This window comes from Oncorhynchus mykiss, chromosome 3, assembly GCF_057628025.1.
Source record: "Oncorhynchus mykiss isolate SJ-2025 chromosome 3, ASM5762802v1, whole genome shotgun sequence".
NCBI lineage: Eukaryota > Metazoa > Chordata > Actinopteri > Salmoniformes > Salmonidae > Oncorhynchus > Oncorhynchus mykiss.
In genome coordinates this window covers 32081633-32100056 of record NC_143024.1, presented here as the reverse complement: position 1 = coordinate 32100056, position 18424 = coordinate 32081633, and the positions used below count along the sequence as shown (strand labels likewise).

Below are 18424 nucleotides of genomic sequence, written 5' to 3'. Positions count from 1 at the left end.
TTGTTCTCAACTTGCCTACCTGGTTAAATAAAGGTGAAAAAAAATAATAACAAATTGTTGGTTTTTGATCCTAGAAACAAACGATGATTGAATATTAGCCAACGTTTGAGGGTATAATAGCAAAGGAACAAGAGTTCATGCCTTGAAGACAAAGCTGTCATCACACTGAGGGTGCAGTCAGTCAGTCAGCCCTGTACAGTATCAGTGGTTGGCTGTCTTTAGGGTTCCTTTGATCTGCCCCCCCCCCCCCCCCCCCTCCCATCCCTGGCGTATGATGGTTCGGTCCATGAGCAGCAGCTTGAGCAGCAGCACCACAGAGGGAAGCACCAGACACAGCATGTAGCCTGTTAGGGTGCACCACTTGTAGGTGGAGGAACTCAGGAACTTGTTCCAGCCATACAGGTAGGTGTGAGCCGTACACAACAGCAGAGTTGAACTGGTGGGGGAGAAAAGAACACAAACACATGAACCACACACACATACGCCAGGCATGTGCACAGATAGGTGATAGAGGTCTAAGGGAGTTTGAGCACCTGCCCTTTGTCATCCGATGAGAAAATAAACTGTTTGAATTTGTCTATTTTCTCTAATCCCATTTAAATGAATGAATTGCCCATACAACTAGCTAATTTCTGTCCAGAGCCGCCAGAGCCTCCCGGCTCTGTTTTTCTACAAAGGGACCAGGACGACTGATCTGTGTAAAGGAAAGAATGGGGCCATGTATCGTGAGATTGAGTGAAAACCTATCAGCAAGGGCATTGATGATGAAACGTGGCTGGGTCTTTCAGCATGACAATGATCCCAAACACACCGCCCGGGCCACGAAGGCGTGGCTTCGTAAGAAGCATTTCAAGGTCCTGGAGTGGCGTAGCCAGTCTCCAGATCTCAACCCCATAGAAAATCTTTGGAGGGAGTTGAAAGTCCATGTTGCCCAGCAACAGCCCCAAAACATCACTGCTCTAGAGGAGATCTGCATGGAGGAATGGGCCAAAATACCAACAACAGTGTGTGAAAACTTACAGAAAACATTTGACCTCTGTCATTGCCAAGAAAGGGTATTTAACAAAGTATTGGGAACTTTTTTTATTGACCAAATACTTATTTTTCCACCATAATTTGCAAATAAATTCATTAAATCCTTTAATGTGATTTTCTGGATTTTTTTTCTCATTTTGTCTGTCATAGTTGAAGTGTACCTATGATGAAAATTACAGGCCTTTCTCATCTTTTTAAGTGGGAGAACTTGCACAATTGGTGGCTGACTAAATACTTTTTTGCCCCACTGTATGATTAGATACGCTGGTGTCATGACATTGGCGTGGGGTATAGGTTTATGGCAGTCATAATTACCTCTTCCCCCCCTTTTTCCTTCTCTAACCTACTGAGGTTACATTTTAAAAACCCTTGGTTAACATAGAGATTCTGGGAACATCAGTATGTGGGGGGGAAATGAACTATATTCTGGTAATCCGAACAATTGAACATGTGCAGTGGTACTTAATGAATATGATGTCAGTTCAGTTGTCATCTGAGACATTCTCAATGATAAGATGACAAACTCTACAGTGGAAAGTCTATACATCAGAGTTATCAGATTCACATGGAATTGTTGTTCAATTTAAATGTGAAATTATTTGTGATGGGATGGAATGTGATTTTAGCTTCTAAAAATGTGAGATGTGGGTTTTCATAAGTTAGGGCTGCTCACTCAGTGGCCCGCCCACATGAAGAGACAGAGGTTGTAAAACTTTTCAAACATACCCTCCTCTTCCTTCCTATATAAGCTCTTGACGACAACATAACTATCTGTTCCAATGAGGTAGGATGACGATCCTATGTCAGAATGGTTCAGATAAAACTACAGAATGAAGCCAACATCAGCATGAGCTTTGGTTGCGAATGGTATGAACTTTGAACTCTTATTCACGACAGAAGTGATACCTCCTAGCCGTTGAGTTAGCGACCGCAGCTGCAAATGCAGGTTAGGAAGGAACAGAGAGAGTATCCCATCTACCACACAACGACGTTACTACAACTTATCCAAGTGACCACCAGAGACATTCTTCAAAAGGACAGAGGACTCGGTTTGGCAAAACGGTCTTCCATCTACCACCAACCTACTGAAGCACAGCTCAGAGTAAATATTTATTGCATTTTCCTTTTCCAAATGAGCGGTAATTTAGAATACATAAGATACTGTATTTACGATAGCACAGCTTCTTCCCTTTGTTCCTCAGTCTCCTGCTCATTCACTCAAACCCAGCCCCTTTTCCTTTGTGTAACAAGCTGTCATATCTGTTCCGCCCGCTAGGGACGTTTTCCTATGACGTAGAGAATTATCTAGGTATAATTCATTCTTTGTATATGTAATTCTGTGTGATTAGTTAGGTATCTAGTAAATAAATAATTAAACCTAATTTTGTATTGCTGATTCAAATTGTTAGCTAGGGTTCTTGAAGATAATCTGAAAGTTGTAAATTCTTGGTTATGAGACTGAAGTAAGACGACGATTAATGTTGACTGCTATTGATGTAAAATATTACTAAATCTTTAAGAGTTTATTCAGTGTCACGCCCTGACCATAGTTTACTTTGTATTTTCTATGTTTTGATTGGTCAGGGTGTGATCTGAGTGGGCATTCTATGTTACATGTCTAGTTTGTCTAGTTCTATGTTCGGCCTGATATGGTTCTCAATCAGAGGCAGGTGTTTGTCATTGTCTCTGATTGGGAACCATATTTAGGTAGCCTGGGTTTCACTGTGTGTTTGTGGGTGATTGTTCCTGTCTATGTGTTTTTCACCAGATAGGCTGTTTTTTCGGTTTTCATTACATTTATTATTTTGCACTGTTTGTATTTTGATTCGTGTTTTACGTTTGTTCATTAAAACATGGATCGCAATCTACACGCTGCATTTTGGTCCGATCCTTGTTCTACCTCTTCATCAGAGGAGGAGATAGAAGAAAACCGTTACATTCAGAAGATAACAGCTCTATAAATATTATTTTGTGGTACCCGACTCTAGTTAATTACATTTACATGATTAGCTCAATCAGGTGATATTACTTACGGAGAAATTATTTTATAGAATAGCATGTCATAGCAATTAATCCGGCATTGCCAAAGACACGACACTGGGAAATAAACATATATTTGACAAGGAATTAAGTATAATGATTATGGTTCTAGATTACAGGAAACATCTGTTTCAGATGTTTGAAAAATGCCAAATTCTCCAACTTCAGGCCACCAGTCCGGACCATCACCAAGCCATCCTCAGACACTGTAATTTTGCCCCCTCAAATTTTTGGGGCAGATGACACCCCTGCACATGCATCTCTAGGTGAATTATCCTGGCCTGTTCTAATACATTCTTCCTAAATTACATCTGATGAATAATGTAACATTTAAATCACTGCACCAATTTGTGGGGAATGAATGAATTAGAGAATGAGCCGGAGTTTCTCCTGACCCAGTTGCATTTATGAATGAGTGTGTGTGTTCCCTGTAGCGATGGAAACACAGCTTATTATCCCCAGCGCATAACCTCTGGCTTGTCTGCTGAAAATCAGATTACTTTCCTGGAGTACTATTGCATTCTGGCCTGGATGTTGGCTTTGCACCCCGCATGAATACATCAATAGGGGAAACACTGGAGAGGAGGAGGAGATAAGTGTACAAATTAGGGCAGGTAATTCAAATCAAATTTATTTATATAGCCCTTCGTACATCAGCTGATATCTCAAAGTGTTGTACAGAAACCCAGCCTAAAACCCCAAACAGCAAGCAATGCAGGTGTTGAAGCAGGTTGGCTAGGAAAAACTCCCTAGAAAGGCCAAAACCTAGGAAGAAACCTAGAGAGGAACCAGGCTATGAGGGATGGCTAGTCCACTTCTGGCTGTGCCGGGTGGAGATTATAACAGAACATGGCCAAGATGTTCAAATGTTCATAAATGACCAGCATGGTCAAATAATAGGTCTGGGACAGGTAGCACGTCCGGTGAACAGGTCAGGATTCCATAGCCGCAGGCAGAACAGTAATTGCCAGGGACCACATGATACGATATTATCACGATACTTAGGTGCAATGCGATACGTAATGCAATTCTCACAATTCTATGTGTATCATGATTCAATACTTAGATTTTATTGCAATTTGATGTTGTTCACTATGTGTCTGCTGCAGAGAGACAAGAGCATGAGAAAATGTTCTTATCAGTCATGGAAATAAAAGTGCTGAAAACATTGGCATACTGTTTAAAAAGAATATGAGAACAAGCTAATGGATGAAAAATACCAGGGGCACAGCCGACTAGACCTAGCTAACTATCTAGCAACAAATTGATACTTGGAGTCAAAGTATCAATATAACATCGTCCAAAATAATATTGTGTTACGTAACTATCGATTTTCCACTCCACCGCTAGGAAAAAAATGGGCAGAAAATGTGCCTAGCAGGTGAGTCTGGACTAAGCATTCAGTGTGACCGGTCCTGCTGATCCCACCTGTATGAAGCTGAACTCCCTCCAGCTGAGAACGTTACTGACGGAGGGAAGAGATGTGATTCCTAACAGGACGTACAGGCCAATTCCTAGAATTCCCAGGGACAAGTAGGAGTCGCACGCTAGGCCATTGTGTTATCAAACACTGTGGTCCTGTTCTCTCTGATCTGAGAGAGAGACCAGAGACAGGCAGAGACGAATAATCAAAACCAGTGCTTGAATCCTGCTATATACTGTAGGTGTGTGTCCAATGTACAGATGTATGATCTTAATATGACCAGTATTGTGTCACAGCAAAATAATCCTGCAGCAACAGGATTTGAATGTTTTGTCTGTTCACCCTTTTCCACTAACGTAATGTTACTTGATTGGTGGTTAGGCAATTAACTGACCAAAATTAGGCTACATGAAAGTGCAATGCTGTTAAGACATACTCCAGAACTTTGGTGACTAAGAAATTATTTTTTAAACCTCCTGCTTTGGGCTGGATGTCTCAATGTGTAGTTCATACATTCATAATCAATGAGCGAAATGACTTTCTTACCTCAATTAGCCACAAAATACTTAGTATGAAAGCGACTGTTTTCTTGAAGCTGTCCCATAACATTTTCCCTACATTTCCCCCATATGGGCCAGCCTCCTAACAATTTGAGTTCTAGCCAGACCATGATTCTGAAGGAGATGTCTTTGCCCTGGGTGACGTATGCATAGATTATGTCTCTGATCAGCAGATAGAAGGCAGCGCTGAGGCCGATGGCGATGTACAGGGGGAGCCTCCACTGGGGGAACAGCTGCAGGGGGAAGTCCTCCAGCTCCCGGGCCACTGAGAGAAAGCCCGGGTCCAGGGCACTGAGACACAGCTTGGTGGCTACCGCCATCACCGCCTGCTTGGCCTTTGCACTTTCCCCGCAGACATACACCTGACATATTTATGCACATACAGTGGGGTCCGAAATCAATTACGCCCTTGATAAAGATCAGCAAAAATGCCTGTACAAAATAAATCATTCAAATACATTCAAAAATTTGGGAAATTATAATACTTTGTACTAATACAATTGCTGAGAGAAAGATATTTTGTTTAACAAGTAATTAAAAAAAAAGTCAAAAAGGTAGGGGTCAATTATTGACAAACCAGTTTTCAATAGTTTACTTTGTGAGGATAACAACACTGAGCCTTTTCTAAAATGATAGAAAAATGCAAATGCCTGGAGTTTGCTAAACGGCATTGGCACTTGGATTGAGACGGGTGCTTTTGTCAGATGGCATGACAATAGAGCTCCTTGGACAAGCATGCCAGTTGTGGATTTAGCGTTGAAATACAGAAGTATATGCAGAAAAGTAGCTGCATTTACATTTGAGTAATTCAGCAAACACTTATCCACAGCGACTTACAGGAGCAATTGGGGTTAAGTGCCTTGCTCAAGGGCACATCACCTAGTCAGCTCAGGGACTCAAACCAGCAACCTCTCTGTTACTGGCCTAATGCACTAAACCACTAGACTACCTGCCACCCCATATCTACTGTTAAATATGGTGGATCTTTGATGTTATGGGGCTATTTTGCTTCCATTCGTCCTGGGGCCCTTCATCCTAAGGTCAACTGCATAATTAACTTTACCCAGTGCCTTGACATTTTAACAAAAAAAACTGGTTGCCTCTGCCAGGATGTCGGAACTTGCCATCAAGTGGATCTTCCAGCAAGACAACAACCCCAAACACTAATAAAAATCCACAAAGAAATGGTTAATTGGACAAAAATAATTGCTTCAAATGTGTTCTCCAACTCATCAAACAAGTCAGAAAAAGGCCAGTGTCATTATCCTCACAAGGGGAAGGTTCTAGTGTGTCGAAAACAGGGGTGCCAATAAAATTGTTGTTTTATTATTACTTTCTCTGAGCAATTGTATTAGTATAAAATACAATTTCCCCAGAAAATTTGCATTGAAAATAGCTCAGTAATTGAAATACATATTTGACAGTCTTTAAATTGTTTTTTAAAAAATTGCTCAAGGGTCCCAATAAATATTGACCTGATGGTATTTTGACGAATTCAACTAACCTTTGTAGTTTATATTTGGTAGTCAACAAATAAATATGTTTTGTTTCTTTTCAAATAACTCAAATATTATTTGGTTTTCTGAGGTGTTCAAAATACCTTCAAACATTTTGGGGTTTTAAGGGAGGTGAAGTTGTATATCATAGAAAAGTATTGCCTTTTAAAACTATATTCAACTACCCAAAGTATTTGAAAAGTTGGCATTTTCAAATCAAATACAAAATAAATAAAAATTGCCCAGGTCTGGTAGGAGTGTGTCCCCATGTATGTGTGTGCGCGCGCATGCTTCTTTCTGTATGCTTCTCTTTACAGAGGATGCATAATACAGGTTTCTAGCTCCATGTTCTTAACACAGAGGAGAGAAAGTAAAAATCGACATGCTGACAGTCAAAATGTACAGTGCCTTGAAAAAGTATTCCACCCCTTGACTTTCTCCCCATTTTGATGTGTTACAACCTGCATTTGTTATGGATTAAATTGAGATTATATGTCACTGGCCTACACACAATACCGCAAAAGGTCAAAGTGGAATTATGTTTTTATTTTTTATAATGTATACAAAATGGAACGTCAGAACAAAGCTGTTCATCAGGAGCTTCATGAAATGGGTTTCCATGGCCAAACAGCCGCACACAAGCCTAATATCACCATAAGCAATGCCAAAGCGTCAGCTGGAGTGGTGTAAAGATCACAGCCATTCGACTCTAGAGCAGTGAAAACATTCTCTGGAGTGATGAATCACGCTTTACCATCTGGCAGTCCGAAGGACAAATGTGTCTTTGGCAGATACCAGGAGAACGCTACCTGCCACCATGTATAGTGACCAACTGAAAAGTTTGGTGGAGGAGGAATAATGGTCTGGGGATGTTTTTCATGGTTTGGGCTCATGCTACATCATATAATGACATTCTAGACGATTCTGTGCTTCCAACATTATGGCAGCAGTTTGGGGAAGGCCCTTTCCTGTTTCAGCATGACAATGCCCCTGTACACAAATTGAGGTCCATACAGAAATGGTTTGTCAAGATCGGTGTGGAAGAACTTGACTGGCCTGCACAGAGCCCTAACCTCAACCCCATGGAAAAACTTTGCGATAATTTGGAATGCCGATTGCAAGCCAGGCCTAATGGCCCAACATCAGTGCTCGACCTCACTAATGCTCTTGTAGTGGAAAACCTGCCCAGAAGAGTGACCTGTTACAACAGCAAAGGGGGGACCAACTCCATATTAATGCCCATAATTTTAGAATGAGATGTTCGATGAGCAGGTGTCCACATACCTTTGGTCATGTAGTGTACAATATATAGATTTGAATCTAGCAGCCAAATGGTTTCATGGGCATGGCTTGAACCTCAGTGTGTGTACATGTCTGTTGGCATCTGAAGGTCGATGCTGCAGGCTCCACAGCAGACAGGGTGTTGAAGCCTTGAAAAAACCACAGCTCCAGGGACCAGAATGTTCAGGTATATATTACATTACATCAGCAATATAAAAACATTCATAATTTACACAAAACACATAATAACAACATATACTGTGTAGCTCTCACCTTTGCAGGTATTCTGCGTTGGCCTGCCACGTCCTAACCTTAGTTCCTTTATGTCTCTATTTTGGTTTGGGCGTGAGTTGGCATTCTGTTTTGTTCTGTTTTGTACTTCTATGTGTTTGGCCTGGTATGGTTCCCAATCAGAGGCAGCAGTCAATCGTTGTCTCTGATTGAGAACCATACTTAGGTAGCCTGTTCCCACCTGTGTTTGTGGGTAGTTTTCTGTCTGTCTGCACCAGACAGAACTGTTTCGAGTTGGTCTATTTTTTTGTTATTGTGTCTTAGTGTTCTGAGTTAAAATAAATATTAACATGGACACTTATCACGATGTGTTTTGGTCTGATCTTGACTACTCTTCACTCTTCATTCAATAATCAAACATGCACATGAAGCGCAAATGGGGAATTTATTAGGGAGATGTGTTCACTGTGGGAAAACAGGGGGGGGGGGGGGGATTAAGCAACCAGTTCGTCCTTGTTGTTCATACTGTTCTCCAGGGGTAATCACAAAACCCAGGTCCTCAACCAAACCAGTTCAGTACACAGTCCTCTCCCTGTTTGTGCAGCCCGCTTCCTCTTTTATTCCCAATCACTCCATGGCTTAATGATCCCCAGGCTTGCCTCATTGGGGCAGGAAGTCCATATGAGGCCCGGGGTGGAGCCAGCAGGCTGCAAGATATCTTCCTTCAATCACCACTCCCCTCATCTCTCCCTGCCATCTGCCACTATATATACACACACACTGATCAAAACTATGAAAGCAAAGTATGTAAAGTAAAGTGCTGGTCCCATGTTTCATGAGATGAAATAAAATATCCCTGAAATGTTCTATATGCACAAAAAGCATATTTCTCTCAAATTATGTGCACAAATTTGTTTACATCACTGTTAGTGAACATTTCCCCTTTGTCAATAGAATCCATCCACCTTGAGAGGTGTGGCATATCAAGAAGCTGATTTAGCAGAATGATCCTTACAGAGGTGCTGAGGGCAATAAAAGGCCACTTTAAAATGTCTCAGGTTTTGAGGGAGCGTGTAATTGGCATGCTGATTGCAGGAATGGCCACAATAGCTGTTGCTAGAGAATGTAATTGAATGTTCATTTCTCCACCATAAGCACCTCCAACGTCATTTTAGAGAATTTGGCAGTACATCCAACCGGCCTTACAACCTCAGACAACGTGTAACAATGCCCGCCCAGGATCTCCACATCCAGCTTCTTCACCTGTGGGATCGTCTAAGACCAGCCACATGGGCAGCTGATTAAACTGAGGAGTATTTCTGTCTGTGTGGAAAAATGAATTATTATTGGCTGGGCCTGGCTCCCCAGTGGGTGGGCCTGGCTCCCAAGTTGGTGGACCTATGCCCTACCAGGTCCACCGGTAGCTGCACCCCTGCCCAGTCATGAAATCCATTGATTATGGACTCATTTATTGATTTAAATTGACTGATTTCCTTATATGAACTGTAACTCAGTAAAATCCTTGAAATGGTTGCTTGTTGCCTTTATATTGTTCAGTAATACATTCATTTATATTCCGTACTCTGACATTCATTCTGATATTTCTTCATGTACTTCTTTACTATTTGGGGATTTGTGTGTATTGTTTTGTATTGTTAGGTACTGTATTGTACGCAACCAAGAAAATTTGATTTGAGCTCTCTCTGTGTGTGCTTGTTTGTGATCCTTCTGTGTGTGGGAATGACATAAACAACCCTCCCATTCACATCATGAACCACACAAAGACAGACACACAAAGACACACTGCTACCCAACCACCCACAGTATACCACAGAGAGCAATCACAGGTCAGCAGAACTGTGATTCACCTTAACCCAAGCACAGCAATTATGGTGTTCTATGAACACAGGAAGAGGAGCTTTTTAGAAGTGGAATTGAGTAATGATGTTAAACCTTGTCCTATATAATAAGCCCTATATAATAATATTTTGTGTATTTGCATTTGGAGAAAGAAAAAGAGAGAGAGAAATAGCTAGAGGGAGAGAGAGACTAGGTCTTACATTAGCCTGTAATTTGTGGGTTTTCTTCTGGAACCCATGTCACACCCACTCACCAGCAGTCATTATCTCATAAGACGGGAGGGGAAAATACTGATACACACACAAACAAATAAACTGATAATGGGGCACAGCGCCGACATAGTTACTGGCCTTCTGATTGGTCTGTCTCCTTACCAGCAAAGTTTCTGCTACCTGGCAACTAACAATATGCAATATGCAGGCCATAATAACAAGGTTCTTCAGTAATGTCTTTGACCACTTTTGGAATTTGCAGGTTTTTGTTCTTGCCCAGCACTGAAACACCAGACTCAGTCTAATCAAGGTCCAAACTAAAGACTGTGATTAATGTAGTTAATCAGACTTCGGTTGATCAGGCTTATTATTGTTTGGTATTAGCTAAGTACCAGATAGAGGCCGTGTTGATGTTACTGGGTGGGGCACAAGACAAGAAAAAACAGTTTTCAGTTGTTTCTTCTGTATCTCGTCGTTTACAGCTGGCCTGTCAGCAGTGCGTGTGACCTGAACTGCTCTCTACCCCACACAGACCCTTATTACTAACCACCAGTTCAATGACCCTCCAGTCTCAGCCCCAGCCCCAGTCCATAACCATAAAAAGCACAAACAGGAGTCAACACACCCTGAGTTCCCAGGACCAGCATGGGAGACCACTGACTGAGGTCCCAAAACAGGAAATTCACAGATTAAGGGAAAATGCAACTACTTGAGTTGGGACCTGAATCAGAGTGAGATTTGAGGTTGGAGGATGGGGGAAAAGGGCTGCACCTTACATAGAAGAACTGGGGTGGGATGAAAATGAGTCGAATGGGGAGATGATGATGAAAGTGAGTCGAATTCGAGAGATGGTAATGAAAATGAGTCGAATGGAGAGATGGTAATGAAAATGAGTTGAATGGAGAGATGGTAATGAAAATGAGTTGAATGGACAGATGGTAATGAAAATGAGTTGAATGGAGAGATGGTAATGAAATTGAGTTGAATGGACAGATGGTAATGAAAATTAGTTGAATGGAGAGATGGTAATGAAAATGAGTTGAATGGAGAGATGGTAATGAAAGTGAGTTGAATTGAGAGATGGTAATGAAAGTGAGTTGAATGGAGAGATGGTAATGAAAATGAGTTGAATGGAGAGATGGTAATGAAAATTAGTTGAATGGAGAGATGGTAATGAAAATGAGTTGAATGGACAGATGGTAATGAAAATTAGTTGAATGGAGAGATGGTAATGAAAATGAGTTGAATGGAGAGATGGTAATGAAAATGAGTTGAATGGACAGCTGGTAATGAAAATGAGTTGAATGGAGAGATGGTAATGAAAATGAGTTGAATGGACAGATGGTAATGAAAATGAGTTGAATGGAGAGATGGTAATGAAAATGAGTTGAATGGAGAGATGGTAATGAAAATTAGTTGAATGGAGAGATGATAATGAAAATGAGTTGAATGGAGAGATGGTAATGAAAATGAGTTGAATGAAGAGATGGTAATGAAAATGAGTTGAATGGACAGATGGTAATGAAAATGAGTTGAATGTAGAGATGGTAATGAAAATGAGTTGAATGGACAGATGGTAATAAAAATGAGTTGAATGGAGAGATGGTAATGAAATTGAGTTGAATGGACAGATGGTAATGAAAATGAGTTGAATGGAGAGATGGTAATGAAAATGAGTTGAATGGAGAGATGGTAATGAAAGTGAGTTGAATTGAGAGATGGTAATGAAAGTGAGTTGAATGGAGAGATGGTAATGAAAATGAGTTGAATGGAGAGATGGTAATGAAAATTAGTTGAATGGAGAGATGGTAATGAAAATTAGTTGAATGGACAGATGGTAATGAAAATGAGTTGAATGGAGAGATGGTAATGAAAATTAGTTGAATGGAGAGATGGTAATGAAAATGAGTTGAATGGAGAGATGGTAATGAAAATGAGTTGAATGGACAGATGGTAATGAAAATGAGTTGAATGGACAGATGGTAATGAAAATGAGTTGAATGGAGAGATGGTAATGAAAATGAGTTGAATGGAGAGATGGTAATGAAAGTGAGTTGAATGGAGAGATGGTAATGAAAATGAGTTTAATGGAGAGATGGTAATGAAAATGAGTTGAATGGAGAGATGGTAATGAAAATGAGTTGAATGGAGAGATGGTAATGAAAATGAGTTGAATGGAGAGATGGTAATGAAAATGAGTTGAATGGAGAGATGGTAATGAAAATGAGTTGAATGGAGAGATGGTAATAAAAATGAGTTGAATGGAGAGATGGTAATGAAAATGAGTTGAATGGAGAGATGGTAATGAAAATGAGTTGAATGGAGAGATGGTAATGAAAATGAGTTGAATGGAGAGATGGTAATGAAAATGAGTTGAATGGAGAGATGGTAATGAAAATGAGTTGAATGGAGAGATGGTGATGAAAATTAGTTGAATGGAGAGATGGTAATGAAAATGAGTTGAATGGAGAGATGGTAATGAAAATGAGTTGAATGAAGAGATGGTAATGAAAATGAGTTGAATGGACAGATGGTAATGAAAATGAGTTGAATGGAGAGATGGTAATGAAAATGAGTTGAATGGAGAGATGGTAATGAAAATTAGTTGAATGGAGAGATGATAATGAAAATGAGTTGAATGGAGAGATGGTAATGAAAATGAGTTGAATGAAGAGATGGTAATGAAAATGAGTTGAATGGACAGATGGTAATGAAAATGAGTTGAATGGACAGATGGTAATGAAAATGAGTTGAATGGAGAGATGGTAATGAAAATGAGTTGAATGGAGAGATGGTAATGAAAGTGAGTTGAATTGAGAGATGGTAATGAAAGTGAGTTGAATGGAGAGATGGTAATGAAAATGAGTTGAATGGAGAGATGGTAATGAAAATTAGTTGAATGGAGAGATGGTAATGAAAATGAGTTGAATGGACAGATGGTAATGAAAATGAGTTGAATGGAGAGATGGTAATGAAAATGAGTTGAATGGACAGATGGTAATGAAAATGAGTTGAATGGAGAGATGGTAATGAAAATGAGTTGAATGGACAGATGGTAATGAAAATGAGTTGAATGGAGAGATGGTAATGAAAGTGAGTTGAATGGAGAGATGGTAATGAAAGTGAGTTTAATGGAGAGATGGTAATGAAAATGAGTTGAATGGAGAGATGGTAATGAAAATGAGTTGAATGGAGAGATGATAATGAAAATGAGTTGAATGGAGAGATGGTAATGAAAATTAGTTGAATGGAGAGATGGTAATGAAAATGAGTTGAATGGAGAGATGGAAATGAAAATGAGTTGAATGGACAGATGGTAATGAAAATTAGTTGAATGGAGAGATGATGATGAAATGGTGCTCCTCCTCTACTTCTCCTATCCTCCTCCCTTGCAACAGAAGGGTAGTAAAGTCCAGTTTCCTGTATTGCAACATCTAAGCTTTGGAAAGAGACAGGGAGATGTTGCAAGCGGAGCTTTTCCCTGTGATATGGACAGGCTGGTGAAAGCAACGGTGTATGTGTGTGATAGTTTGGGTGATATACTGTACGGTGGAATCTCCCTTTTGACCCCTGCTCCAGTGGTGCTCCGTGTGAGGCCTGTAAAGTTAAAAGTGTCAGATCTAACATCTCCTTGTTACACACACACGCGCTCACATGATCCCAGAAGCTATATAGCATTTCAATCACGGCAGTCATAAAACATCAATGAGTTATTCTCCAATGAGAGATGAGCTTTCAGCACCCTGGATGACCAGTGACCATGGAGACTCTGTCCTTGTCTCCACCAGCTCATCTCCCAGTAGCTCATCTGCCTGGAAACTGACAATACACTCTTACCTTTATTCCCATCTCTCCATTCAACTCCACTCCCTCCTCACGATCCCCCCTTTCTACACATTTTCTTCGTTACTATCATTCCCTTTGACATCAAATCCCACTCTTGAACAAATTCCTGACTGTAGTCTATCTATAATTTATCCCTCTGACCACACTCTGTTGAATATTTAACTCTGACAGTCATGTATAATAACAGTTAACTGTGTGTCAGGCTGCCTCTCAAACCGTTGTAACGCTCCAGGCCTGCAGGCCTACACGCTCTGCTTCGTTTCTTCTCTCCCTGGCACTTAAAGGAAAAATCCACTTAAAAACAATGTTTTTGTACTTTTTCATTAGTCCACTGTTAATAATAGAGTCCCAAAATAAATATTTTGCATGTCAGCAGATATTGGACTTTCAAGAAGCAAAGTTTCACTTGCCACATCATCATGACGATGCAACGCATTTGACATCATCCTGATTGTGTGGCAAGTGACACTTAGCGTCTTGAAAGTCCTGTATCTTGAAAACTTGGACTTTTCCGTTCATTTTTGTATTTTCCTGTAAATATTTGTATTTATTGGGGATCCCCATTAGCTGTAGCTACTCTTCCTGGGGTCCAAACACATTAAGGCACTTACAATACACATAAAACAAAAGATAAAACAGGACATCATACAACACTGTTACACCGCTACATAATGTATCTACAACACAAAATGTATCATACCACCAAACAACAATATTACAATGTGTGTAGAGTGAGCATGCTAGCCCCTGCGTGTGTATACGTGTGTCTGCACCTGTATGTGTGTCTCTTCACAGTCCCCGCTGTTCCATAATGTCATACCTGCTCCGCTCCTCCTCTCTGGCGCTCGAGGGTGCCAGGCTGCCCTTCATTACGCACACCTGTCACCATCATTATGCGCATCTGCACTCATTGGACTCACCTGGATTCCTTCACGTTTGTTGATTGCCCCTCATATATTTGTCAGTTCCTCGGTTAGATCCCTGTGTCAGCATTATTGTCATTTTGTTTTCCCCTGTCCAGACGCTGGCCGTATTCTGTTCCTGTCCGTGTTTCATTAAATGTTCCTTCCCTGTACTTGCTTCTCGTAGAATACTGACATCAACATTTGAAGCATCAGGGAGGTTTATTGTTTTGTTGGTGACGTCGGGTCCAGGTCCCGCTGCCGTAGGGACCGGGGGTGCCTCATTAAATGTTCACTCTCTGTACTTCCTTCTCAAATCAAATCAAATCATTTTTAGTCACATACACATGGTTAGCAGATGCTAATGCGAATGTAGTGAAATGCTTGTGTTTCTAGATCCGACTATGCAGTAATATCTAACAGTAATCGAACAAATTCACAACAACTACCTTGTACACACAAATACACACACATGTAAAAGGATGAATAGAATATGTACATGTATGGATGAGCGATGGCGTGCGGCATTGGCAAGATGCAGTAGATGTTATAGAATACAGTATATACGTAAAAAAAAATCTAATCAAATCAAAATTATTTATTCAGCCCTTCTTACATCAGCTGATATCACAAAGTGCTGTACAGAAACCCAGCCTTAACCCCAAACAGCAAGCAATGCATTTGTAGAAGCACGGTGGCTAGGACAAACTCCCTAGAAAGGCCAAAACCTAGGAAGATAAACCTAGAGAGGAACCAGGTTATGAGGGGTGGCCAGTCCTCTTCTGGCAGTGCCGGGTGGAGATTATAACAGAACATGGCCAAGATGTTCAAATGTTCAAAAATGACCAGCATGCTCAAATAATAATAATCACAGTAGTTGTCGAGGGTGCAGCAAGTCAGCACCTCAGGATTAAATGTCAGTTGACTTTTCATAGCCGGTCATTAAGAGTATCTCTACCGCTCCTGCTGTCTCTAGTGAGTTGAAAACAGCAGGTCTGGGACAGGTAGCACATCCGGTGAACAGGTCAGGGTTCCATAGCTGCAGGCATAACAGTTGAAACTGGAGCAGCAGCACGGCCAGGTGGACTGGGGACAGCAAGGAGTCATTTTGCCAGGTAGTCCTGAGGCATGGTCCTAGGCCTCAGGTCCTCCGAGAGAGAGAGAGAAAGAGAGAATTAGAGAGAGCATACTTAAATTCACACAGGACACCGTATAAGACAGGAGAAGTACTCCAGATATAACAGACTGACCCTAGCCCCCCGATACATAAACTACTGCAGCATAAATACTGGAGGCTGAGACAGGAGGGGTCAGGAGACACTGTGGCCCCATCCGATGATACCCCCGGACAGGGCCAAACAGGCAGGATATAACCCCACCCACTTTGCCAAAGCACAGCACCCACACCACTAGAGGGATATCTTCAACCACCAACTTACCATCCTGAGACAAGGCTGAGTATAGCATCATTCAGAGCTCGGGTATTTTCTGTATACCAGGGAGCTAGTTTCTTATGACAAATGTTTTTAGTTTTTAGGGGTGCAACTGCATCTAGAATATTGCATAAGGTTAAATTGAGCTCCTCAGTTAGGTGGTTAACTGATATTTGTACTCTGACGTCCTTGGGTAGGCAGAGGGAGTCTGGAAGGGCATCAAGGAATCTTTGGGTTGTCTGAGAATTTATAGCACAACTTTTGATGCTCCGTGATTGGGGTCTGAGCAGATTATTTGTTGTGATTGCAAACGTAATAAAATGGTGGTCTGATAGTCCAGCATTATGAGGAAAAACATTAAGATCCACAACATTTATTCCATGGGACAAAACTAGGTCCAGAGTATGACTGTGACAGTGAGTAGGTCCAGAGACATGTTGGACAAAACCCACTGAGTCGATGATGGCTCCGAAAGCCACGCTGTATATGGCCCAGGAGGCCTATAAACCGTAGCTATAAAAAGTGATTGAGTATGCTGCATAGATTTCATGACTAGAAGCTCAAAAGACAAAAACACATTTTTTTTTGTAAATTGAAATTTTCTATCGGAAATGTTAGCAACACCTCCGCCTTCGCGGGATGCATGAGTATATGGTCACACATATGAGATGAGAAATGTAGGATATGTAAACATTATTAAGGTGGTGTTATTTAAAGTGACTTATGATACCTTTATTAAGTCCATTTATTTAAGTGGCCAGAGATTTGAGTCTGTATGTTGGCAGCAGCCTCTCAATGTTAGTGATGGCTGTAAACCAGTATGATGGCCTTGAGATAGAAGCTGTTTTTCAGTCTCTCGGTCCCAGCTTTGATGCACCTGTACTGACCTCACCTTCTGGATGATAGTGGGGTGAACAGGCAGTGGCTCAGCAGGTTGTTGTCCTTGATAATCTTTTTGGTTTTCCTGTGACATCAGGTGCTGTAGGTGTCCTGGAGGGTAGGTAGTTTGCCCCCGGTGATGAATTGTGCAGACCGCACTACCCTTTGGAGAGCCTTGCGGTTGAGGGTGGTGCAATTGCCTTACCAGGCAGTGATACAGCCCAACAGAATGCTCTCGATTGTGCATCTGTTTGTGAGTGTTTGTGAATGTTTAAGATGACAAGCCAAATTTCTTCAGCTTCCTGAGATTGAAGAGGAGCTGTTGCGCCTTCTTCACCATGCTGTCTGTGTGGATGGACCATTTCAGTTTGTCCGTGATGTGTACGCCGAGGAACTTAAAACGTTCCACCTTCTCCACTACTGTCCCGTCGATGTGGATGAGGGGGTGCTCCCTCTGCTGTTTCCTGTAGTCCACGATCATCTCCTTTGTTTTGTTGACATTGAGTGAGAGGTTATTTTCCTGACACCACTCTCCGAGGGACCTCACCTCCTCCCTGTAGGCCGTCTCGTCGTTGTTGGTAATCAGCCCTACCACTGTAGTGTCGTCTGCAAACGTGATGATTGAGTTAGAAGCGTGCATGGCCACGCAGTCATGGATGAACAGGGAGTATTGGAGAGGGCTGAGAACGCACCCTTGTGGGGCCCCAGTGTTGTGGACCGGCGGGGTGGAGATGGTGTTTCCTACCTTCACCACCTGGGGACGGCCCATCAGAAAGTCCAAGACCCAGTTGCACAGGGCGGGGTTGAGACCCAGTAAGGGGCCTAGACAGCTGCCCTGGGGAATTCCTGATTCTACCTGGATTATGTTGGAGAGGCTTCCATCAAATAACACCCTTTATGATCTGTTAGACAGGTAACTGTTTATCCACAATATAGCAGGGGGTGTAAAGCCATAACACATACGTTTTTCCAGCAGCAGACTATTATCGATAATGTCAAAAGTCTAACAAAACAGCTCCCACAAAATTTTTAGCATGAATTTCACTCAGCCAATTATCTGCCATTTGTGTAAGTGCTGTGCCCGTTTAATGTCCTTCCCTATAAGCGTGCTGAAAGTCTGTTTGTTTACTGTAAAATAGAATTGTATCTGGTCAAACACACATTTTTTCAAAAGTTTACTAAGGGTTGGTGACAGGCTGATTGGTTTGCTATTTGAGCCTGTCACG

General features: G+C 41.4%; 1 protein-coding gene across 1 annotated transcript in view; it reads right to left on the bottom strand.

Annotated features, from left to right (window-relative positions):
- Positions 1-201: 201 nt before the first annotated feature.
- The window catches only part of LOC118936416 (metalloreductase STEAP4-like), an 87260-nt gene continuing 69037 nt past the window's right edge, over positions 202-18424 (bottom strand). Inside the window, 7 exon segments of the mRNA XM_090230571.1 lie at positions 202-436; positions 5146-5420; positions 7925-7963; positions 7965-7991; positions 7993-8014; positions 8109-8164; positions 9273-9341. Coding sequence (XP_090086697.1) covers positions 202-436; positions 5146-5420; positions 7925-7963; positions 7965-7991; positions 7993-8014; positions 8109-8164; positions 9273-9341 — 723 coding nt within the window.